The sequence below is a fragment of the Talpa occidentalis genome, unplaced genomic scaffold, assembly GCF_014898055.3.
Source record: "Talpa occidentalis isolate TD23 unplaced genomic scaffold, MPIMG_talOcc4v2.1 talOcc4.1448, whole genome shotgun sequence".
Taxonomy (NCBI): domain Eukaryota; kingdom Metazoa; phylum Chordata; class Mammalia; order Eulipotyphla; family Talpidae; genus Talpa; species Talpa occidentalis.
The window spans coordinates 22-9,622 of record NW_023601486.1 but is presented as its reverse complement, the minus strand read 5'-3'; the positions used below and the strand labels follow the sequence as shown (position 1 = coordinate 9,622).

General features: G+C 38.4%; 1 protein-coding gene across 1 annotated transcript; it reads left to right on the top strand.

Annotated features, from left to right (window-relative positions):
* Positions 1 to 671: 671 nt before the first annotated feature.
* LOC119245499 (palmitoyl-protein thioesterase ABHD10, mitochondrial-like) lies at positions 672 to 7,923 on the top strand. The gene is made up of 4 exons (XM_037511574.2): positions 672 to 879; positions 2,230 to 2,413; positions 7,095 to 7,206; positions 7,552 to 7,923. Exons 1-4 carry the CDS (start codon positions 738 to 740, stop codon positions 7,768 to 7,770), a joined length of 657 nt encoding a protein of 218 aa, XP_037367471.1. The 5' UTR covers positions 672 to 737; the 3' UTR covers positions 7,771 to 7,923.
* The last annotated feature ends 1,678 nt before the right edge of the window (positions 7,924 to 9,601 follow it).

The window sequence follows — 9,601 nt, the reverse complement described above, 5'->3', positions numbered from 1 at the left end:
TATTTATACAAACCAGATTAAGGTCAGATCTTAAAAGTATTTACAGCACAAATTAAAATTGTCAGGGGGGCCTCCCTGGTGGTGCAAGGGGTTAAGTCTCAGCACTATGAAGCTATCCACAGCCACTGCAGCACAGTTTGACCCCTGGGCCAAGGAACTGCCCCACATGGCACAGCTGACCTCTCCTGTTTGCCTTCTGCTCCCCTCAGCAGTGTATTTTAGTAGATCTGCCTGTTCTGCTCCCCAGGTGTTGAATCCTCTCACCTCCCAACACCTCCACCTCTGGCCTACACCCCAGCTTTTTATGCATAAAAAAATAAAATCAATCTTAGAAAATAAATAAAAATAAAATTGTCAGGGGGTAAGAACCACTTGAAAAACAAGAAGCCTAGAATTTTATGCTTTCGCTTCTTAATATCCTCGGGATGATGAAGATGGTTTCCTATGTAGGAGCGTTGGATACAACTCCCCTCTGGCTTCCAGCACTGGGAGAGCCATCAGCCCACTGAGTAAGTATCTTGAAGGAGGCCACACAAAACATTCCAAAACATGACAAAAATCAACTGCCCAATAAGCGATAAATCAAGAGCCGGAAGCTCCGCGCACGCGCGCCCTCTGGTGTCCAAACGGTTTAAGAAGCTGTTAGCAAGTCCCACCGGCCTGCCGGCAGCGCATGCGCAGTCTCGGATGCTGGGCGTCTCCGTAGGTCACAGCGCGGCGCTAGGGCAGCTGGGAAGATGGCGGGTGTGGGCCTGGTGTCTGCGGCAACTTGGATGCCTTGTCGAGGGTGGGGCCGGGCGGCCGTGTCCTTCGGCTTCCAGCGCGGCCTCAGCGCATTACTTGAATTGAAACCGGATCGGGCGCCACGGTGGCTCCCAGGTCAGTGTCCTATAGGCGGGAGAAGGACGCGCTCTTTCGAACTTTCTGCGTTCCGTCTTTCCCTGTCCAATACGTTTTTTGGCGCCCCATTCAAAACTTCTCTTCACCCATTTTCAGTCCCGCAGTTGCAGGCGCCCTCGGCTCTTTTGGTGAAGGCTGGGAGAACTCTGGCGCGGCCTCCGGGTACCCTGGGCACCCCGAGCCCTTGCTGGCGTTGTACCTCTGCAGTTGAAGGATCCTGCCCTCTGCTTGTCTCCCGTACATGAAGGACAAACACTAGGAAAATTTAAGATGTGCATTTAACGAGTTTGATTACTAGTTGTTTTTTCTTTCCATGCGACTCTAAACGCTTTGCAGACCGTGACTCTGTTAAGGTACTTAGATTTGCTTTCTCTTGAGAGCATTTACAGTATGAACACGTTCTTTGTGAAAGTATTGAAAGTCATCAAGCATAATTTCTAGTTTTGTCTTCTCGATTCTCTATTACAGTGAAACCATAATCACTACTCTGCAAAGGAAACTAGCGTTTGGACCAGAAATCAGAGCACCTGGATAGTTTATTTAGTGTGTGTGTGTACATTTGTATATAAACACACACATATATATATACACACATTTCAGAGAAAAGATTACTGCCATTTAGCAAGGCAATGGAAAATTACTTCTGCACTAATCAGTTGACGCAAATGCCAAATATATGTATGGTCTGTTTTTCTGAATTCAGATCTTTTAGTTTTGTTGTGTTCACACCCTTGCCATGCTGTTGGGATGGTGATGAATGTCGTACAAATACGCTTTATGTTGAGTTTTGAATTTTAAACATGTAATCAGTTTAATTCGAATGTAATTATGCACAACCAAAAGACATGCCATATATGAGCAGCTCTGGCAGAACAAACTTGTTTCTGTCTCCCAGACCCAAAAGTAGAGGATGTGAAAACTCCTCAAATATTAAAAAAATTAAAAGACAAAGTCTCACTAGAGAGCACTGAAGTTAGAGTAGGTAAGTCTGAGTGTTGACCCATGGTATCAGTCGTGTTGACTAGACGACCGTTAGGATAGATATAGCAACAAGAAAACATTTTTGATAACTCCCCATCTTCCCTTTCCTTGAAATTTACTCCTCATGTCTAATTTGGAAGAATCAAGATTAGACCCTGCTGAATTTGACATGATTTTAAAATATAAAGGTTTGTGGCTTTATACTTATCTGTTTTTGTTTTTCCTATTAGATAGAAATAGTATTTGACTTCAATTTAGTGAGTTAAAGAAGTTACTATTGAAAATATATGTGGTTTTCAAAAAACTGTACTTGCAAAATATAGTTTATGTTTTGTATGTTTTGTTTAGCTTGCAGACAAAAGACATCACTCTCTTTCCTTAGTCGACCAGACCTTCCAAGCCTGGCTTATAAGAGGCTAAAAGGCAAAAGTCCAGGAATTATCTTCATCCCTGGCTATCTTTCTAATATGAATGGTACAAAAGCATTGGCTATTGAGGACTTCTGTAGATCTCTAGGTCACGCCTATATAAGGTAGGAACAATACATTTCCAAGAAAATATTGCTGCCATTTAGCAAGGCAATGGCAAATTACTTATGTTCTAATCAGTTGAAGCAAATGCCAGCACCTTTATTCATTAATTTATTTTAATGGTCTGTAACTTTTGTCTTAAATTAATTTAGGGTTCTTGTAATCCACCCTTTGGGGACTTAGGCAATTATTTGACCACTGTTTATATCTTATTTTCAAAATATGTACTTTAAAATAATATGTATTTTTTAAACATTGTAAAATTAATATTGTGCAGTTCACCTTTCCACTGAATTTTCTCTTTCCGCTCATTTCTGAAATCTGAATATGTATAAGCATAAATAAGAATATGTGTTAACTGAAACTTCATTTCACAATATTTCTTAAACTTATTTTGGTAAAATGACATTTTTATATTTGTACATTTAACATTATTTATTTTATACCTAATTTGCCAGGAGAGATAGTATAGTTTAGTAGAAGAACCCTGACCCAGAATTCGAGAAACGTGGAATCAATCATAGCAGTGACTGCGATAAGATAGGTCATTTATTAAACACTGGACCTATTCTTTTTCATCAATAAAAAGGAGGTTAAACCAAAGACAGTTTGTGAATTCTTTTCTAACACTAACGCCTAAAAATCTATCTAGATTTCTAGAAGAGTAATTTCACTTAAAATTTCTAAAAAATATAACTATCATAAAACTTAGACTTTAAAGATAATTTTGATACAGCCCTGTATTTGAGGACTTTTAGACTCAACAACAGTGTCCTAGCAGTCTCAATACCCGCAAAGTCCCAAATCCCAAATTTGAAATTCTGTTAGGAATAATTGAGAGAATACCAGCCCTAAAACTTATGTTTTACATTCCTGACTCTAATTCTGTCTTATTTTCGGCATTAAAAGGGATATTAAAAAACCATTTTCATTCAGGCATATATGTACCATAAGTTTGTTAACTTAGCTGAAATTATGTCAATTATATGGATTGAAGGTTATTTCCCTTTTACCAAGTTAACTGAATTCACTTTCATGTTAGAATTCTTAAAAACTGTTTTGACTTAATTAATTGTGAAGACTAAAGTAATTTTTGCAATTAGGCTTTGTAGTCACTCTACTAAGGATCTTTTAATACGGGTGGGGAAACACAAGACAAAAATCATGATATGTTAAGCAGAAGGACTCAGCAGAATGTGACTGTGTCAAAAGAGTGGTAGTATACTTAATTGTGTGAGGAGAGAAAGTAAATCTATACCTTTAAACCATACAATGTTGTGAGCTAATGTTACCACAAAAAAAAAAAAAAAAGACGAAGAAGACTTTATAAAGGGACAGTGAAAAAGTTTGGGTAAAAAGGAAGAACAATCCAGCTAGAGGGACTGCCCTAAGTAAAATATAATAGAAATATAGTCATCATTCTTCCTTTTTGTCCCCCAAAAGAATTTGAATAGAGAAATCACCATTTTACCAGTTCCTGAATTTAAATGGAGGCTATGAAAGCTAAAATCAGTTCCTAACTCCCTAGAAGATGTGCGTTTTTTGCATTTTGGATGCATATGAAATACATTTTCTTTTTAAAGGTATGTTAAATACTCATTAAATCATAATGTGCTTGGACTATTTAGTGGTACTATGTTAATATGTAAAATGTCTAGGCCTTTACTACAAATTTTAAATTTAATAAGGTTCCTTTTTATTTGCTCTTGTCATTGCAATCTAGTCACTATTGATTGCCTTTACTTCGTTATAAGAGATTTTATCATCTGTTTATATTCTGTTTCTTTACTTTCATTACGATTTTGGTTATAAAGTTTAGATCTTGAGTGAGGAAATGATCAGTTTTGTCCATTATATAAGAAAAGGTCCAAACAGCTGTGTGAAAATGGTTTCTAATGTCCTGTGACCATGCCTAAAATAAGGTAAAGTTAGAATTTAGGAATATGATTTGTGTTTTTAGGGCTGGTATTCTCCCATTTCTAATAGAATTTTAAATTCTCGAGTTGGGACTGTTGAGTGTATTGAGAATTCTAGGATAGTGACTCTGTGTCTAAAAGTTCTCAACTGGTGGTTGTATCTGAATTATCTTTGTGTCTTGTGTGGTTAGTGTTCAACAAGAATGACATATTTTTCACTTGTAACCTATTCATATTATTAAATGTTTGTATTTTCCTTAATGAAAGGGTTCTCTATGGATTTTGCATGACTACCATATATTTGGACGGCAACTATAAAAAATGCAGCAAGTAGAGGTGTCTGCCCACTCAGGGGAGAGCAGGGAGGAAGTATTAGCTGGTCTCTTTCCTTCTCTTTCCCTGGTCTGTCATCTGTTTCCCCTGTGATTTAGACTACAGCATTTGTCTTATTACCCTGTTTTCTAAGGATTCAAACTCAGTGCACTTAATACTTAAAAAAGAAAATTGAAATTTCACTTTTCTTCCCTCACTTATCAGTCTCTTATCTCTAAGAAAATAGTTGCATGCTATATGTCACATGTATTCTTTCATATACACTGAAAACACTAGGGTTTATTTTCATCAGATTTTAAGAATCAGAAAAACATGAATGCTTTGATTTTTGCTTTCTACTTCTCTTAATTTGGTATGTATTATAATAGTGTGTGAGGTTCGCTTGTTAGCCACCATGAAGAATGCAGAGGCAGAGAAGATAACAGCATTCCCTTCCAGGATCTTACACTCTCACAGGAATCATATACACACAGAAAAACTATCTTATAGCACAGGGTATAATAAATTGCTTGTGACTGATAAAAATGAATTCACTTGAGAGAATTTTTTTATTTACCTATCCAAAAAAAAAAAAAAAAAAAAAAAAAACCATGTCTGTTGTCTCAGCAACACCACACTGATAAACGGAAGCCATGGAGCAGGCTACCCAATGCAGGATGCTGCCGAATGAGCAAGATCCTGGCCTTTTTATTGATAGACTAATCATACAGCATCAGTTACATGGGGTAGGAGGACAAAGAGAAAAAAGTTGGGTGAAACTGAAAATGTTTATGTCATCTAGGGCTTCAGAGAAACATGAGTCTGCTGACCAGATAATTCTTATCTGCTTGATGACCAAGTGTTGTAATCAAAACCATACCCCAGGGCCTCCCCGGTGGCGCAGCGGTTGAGCGCTGGGTTGCGAAGCTGCCCGCGGCCTCTGCGGCGCCGGTTCGATCCCCGGCTGCTCCCCGGCCACCTGAGGAGGGTCCCACATGGCGCGCAGACCTCTCCTGCCGCCCGCTGCTCCCCTCAGCAGTGTGCTTCCTTCCTTCTGCCTGCTCTGCTCCCCGCTCTGGCTCTGGTGAATTCTCTCACCCTTCCGCACTTCTGACTGTACCCAGTGCATGTATAAACAAACCAAACAAACAAATAAATAAATAAATAAAGCATGCCTCTATTAAAAAAAAAAAAAAAAAAACCATACCCCAGACCCCTGGCCTTGGTTCCAATCTTATCAATGAGGCATTCCGCTAATCAGCTTCTGGGCCCCTTGTTATACATCAGTCAACAACCCCCCACCCCCAACTCCACCCAGGGTGTTCCGGGTCATACCTCATGATGCAGACCCTTCCCAGGGTGATCAAGCTTTCTGCTCTTCATTGATTTGAAAGGTACCTTGTAGGGTTGGGCTCCTGTAACTGATTGACTGGGCAGTTCTGACCTTGTGTAAGAATGCAGAACTGCAGGTAACAAAAATGATGGCCAAACAGGGCACTTAAGTCTAGCACGCCCACACGTTTCAACTAAGCTCTAAGAGAGGTTAATAGTAAAGAAGATGAGACCAGGTATTCCAGGTAAAGGAAATAGTCTGAGGCTTAAAACAGGCAAAAAACATAAACCCTATTTCAGAAACAGCACTTTCATTAGTTTGGCTAAAGCCGCAGTTTCCTCTGGTGAAATGATAAAAGATCCGAGATGACCAGACCACAGACAAGTAATCAAATATATAATATCAAGTAGCAGTATTTGCTAGGAAGACAATAAACCAGGATAAGGAAATAAAGATGAAGTGTAATTTTAATCAGGGAAGCCGTCTCAGGGGGATGTACATTTGAGCCAAAGGCCTGAATAAAGTGAGGGGAACAAGCTAAGTGGGTACATGGAGGTAAAATATTTCCTATAGAGGGAAAAGTTGATGTGAAACTCCTGAGATGGGAATATGGGTGGTGTATTTCATGAACTTCAAGAAGGAAAGTGAGGATATAGGGAAGGAAGGAAGTAAAGTAAGAAACGAAATCAGAGACCTAGAAGTCAGAGTATGATTTATTTTAAAATGTGGATTTTTATTTTAAAAATTTCTATTTAAAAATAGAAACCCTTTGGTGGGTTTGTGCAGGACATGGTTTTTGTTTTAAAAGAATCGCTGAACTGAACACTGCATAAAGAATAGACTACCATGGTGAAAAGTGGAACAGGGAGACTTACTAGGAGACTGTGTTCATCCAGGTGAGAGTGGATAGTCACTTGCTCCACTCTGGGAGCAATGGAGAGGTGATAAGTGAGCACACATCCTGGGGCTATTTTAAGGCTAGTTCAGTATGCTTTGCTGAAATAAATACTAACTTAAGTGTTTTATTTTAGTGTATTTTGGGCATTAAAATGATGATGAAAGTGCTGTCTTCCTTTAAAATCACAGAAACAAATATAAATATAGACATTTCCCTTTTTCCAGGTTTGATTACTCTGGAGTTGGAAGTTCAGATGGTAACCTACAAGAAAGCACAGTGGGAAAATGGAGAAAAGATGTTCTTTCTGTAATTGATGACATAGCTGTAGGACCACAGGTGACCATTTTTGTTAAATATGGCGATACTAATTAACCACACGATATTGAGCTGTTTCTTTAGATATGAAAATTTATTGAGGATTTTAAATGTTTAACGATCAATTTTGATGTTTGATTTTAACTTGTTCTCATTTCACATTCTCAAAATGTAAGTAGCACTTTACTTTTTATTTTACAAATTTTATTTTTATCATTGAAATGATAAAAATCACTTTAATATCATTAATATTAAAAGTCTGGTAGCCAGTGGATATAAAAGGGGAAAAAGTTCATGTAGTCTATTAAATTACTCTCCTTAGAGACAAGAAAAATCATCTTTAAACTATATAATTTTTATTTTTAGATACTAGTTGGGTCTAGCCTTGGTGGATGGCTTATGCTTCATGCTGCAATTGCAAGACCAGAAAAGGTGGTTGCTCTTATTGGTGTAGCTACAGCTGCAGATGGCCTGGTGACACAGTTCAAACAGCTTCCTGTTGAGGTAAGTCTTAGGCAGTCTCAGTGTATATATCCTCCCTCCCTCCTTCCTCCCTCTTTCTTTCCCTGTTCATGTGTCATTTAACCTTTGATTCATGATGCTGTTCCTTCTTTTGTCTTACTTGCCTTTTGATATACAATCTCTGCCTTCTTTAACTATCTGGTCTCTCATTCAAGGTTCCTTTTCTTCACAGTCCCTGTACTAAATCACTTTGCCAAATATTTGAGCCACATTATGAAATCACATTTTCTTTTTTTTTTTTAAAGATTTATTTTTATTTATTTATACAAGCACTGGGTACAGTCAGAAGCGTGGGAGGGTGAGAGAATCCACCAGAGCCAGAGCGGGGAGCAGAGCAGGCAGGACCGAAGCACACTGCTGAGGGGAGCAGCGGGCAGCAGGAGAGATCTGTGCACCATGTGGGACCCTCCTCCTGTGGCCGGGGAGCAGCCGGGGATCGAACCGGCGCTGTGGACTGCGGGCATCTTCGCAACCCAGCACTCAACCGCTGCGCCACCCGGGAGGCCCTTATTTTTCTTTTTTTAAGCAGAATTTTCTTTGTTAATCACATTTATTTATTTGAATCATCATCATCATCTCTTTATGCTTCTTATTTGTAGCGTATGAGAAATAGTACCTATTCTTATGACTATGTTAGACTTGGTTGATCAATTATGAAACTTTTTTTAGCCTGAAAGCAGCTTCAAATTCTCTCTCTGCAGAGCTCTGCCAGCACACACTCCAGTGAATCAGAATTAGCACACAGGAGATGAGTTACCATTCCTTGCTTGAAGATTTAGTTGGCATTCTTTTTTACTCCTAATTACACCTTTAAAAAAAAAAATTTTCTTTTAGTCACTGGCGTGTTCTTTAGCAAATGATATTTACACAAGAGGTTTCTGAAATAAATTGGAATGTAATTAGTTCATTATACTTCATTATTAGACGTGTGTTTAAGCACTTCAGTTCTCTGAAAAAAAATAATGGATAGTAGCTATTTTTGCGTGGGTTCCCCCCCACCCCACCCCACCCCACCAATCAGTTGAGTTCTACTTGACTGTCTTTTTTCCTAGGATCTAGGTATCACTCATGGGACAAAGATCCTGACATACCTTAGGCACAGAATATTAAAGAAAGAAAAGAAGTCTAGAGGAGTGGTTCAGAACAAGTATTCGCAAAGCCTCAGCGTTAGCATTGCCTGAGAACTTGTTAAAAATGCATGTTGTTGAGCTTCACCCAAGAGCATCTGAATTGGAAACTGGGAGTTATGGCCCAGCTAACTGTTTCAACATACACCAATTCTTACCCGCCCCCCATTTCAAAATGTGGAAGAGCAGAATAAAGAGGAGGAAAATAAATAAAATGAAGGGAAAAAAGCATACATGTGAGTAGTACAATATTACTGAGTTTTACCTTAAGTTCTGCGTTGATACCAGTGCAGTATATCATCTAAGTTTATTCTTAGTTCACATTGTTCTTTCCAACACTGTAAGTAATGACATTGTCTGCATAGTCATTCCTCTTAAGATTTTTTCTCAGAGCTAAAATTACATAGCTGGTCTCAGTTGCAGTTATCAGCTATTTGTTTTTTATTTGTTTCATTTTCTTTTCCTTGTTATTTCTCATACATGGTTCTCGGTGTCCTCATCTGCTAAATTTTCCTACCGTTAGTTGCATATTTCTGCATCTAAACTTTGGACTCATTACTCCATCATCTAGCTCCATAATAATTGTCAACTCTTTTGGTAGGAAATGTTTTCAGGAACATGGACAGATTGGAAAGGGGTCAAAACAGTTTTTCTTAGTTGTTGGTAAAGGACAAGATCTCTCTCTTTTTTTTTTTTTTTTTTTAAGTGTGTAAGACTGGTAGATATCTCTTAACTAACAAAGAAGATGTGTAAGCCTAAAATCATCG

Excerpts from the sequence above, each read along its gene's own strand:
- LOC119245499 (XM_037511574.2), top strand. The coding sequence starts at position 738 with ATGGCGGGTGTGGGCCTGGTGTCTGCGGCAACTTGGATGCCTTGTCGA. Across the intron at positions 880-2,229 it reads GGCGCCACGGTGGCTCCCAG|CTTGCAGACAAAAGACATCA; the intron begins GTCAGTGTCCTA and ends TGTTTTGTTTAG. Across the intron at positions 2,414-7,094 it reads CTAGGTCACGCCTATATAAG|GTTTGATTACTCTGGAGTTG; the intron begins GTAGGAACAATA and ends CCCTTTTTCCAG.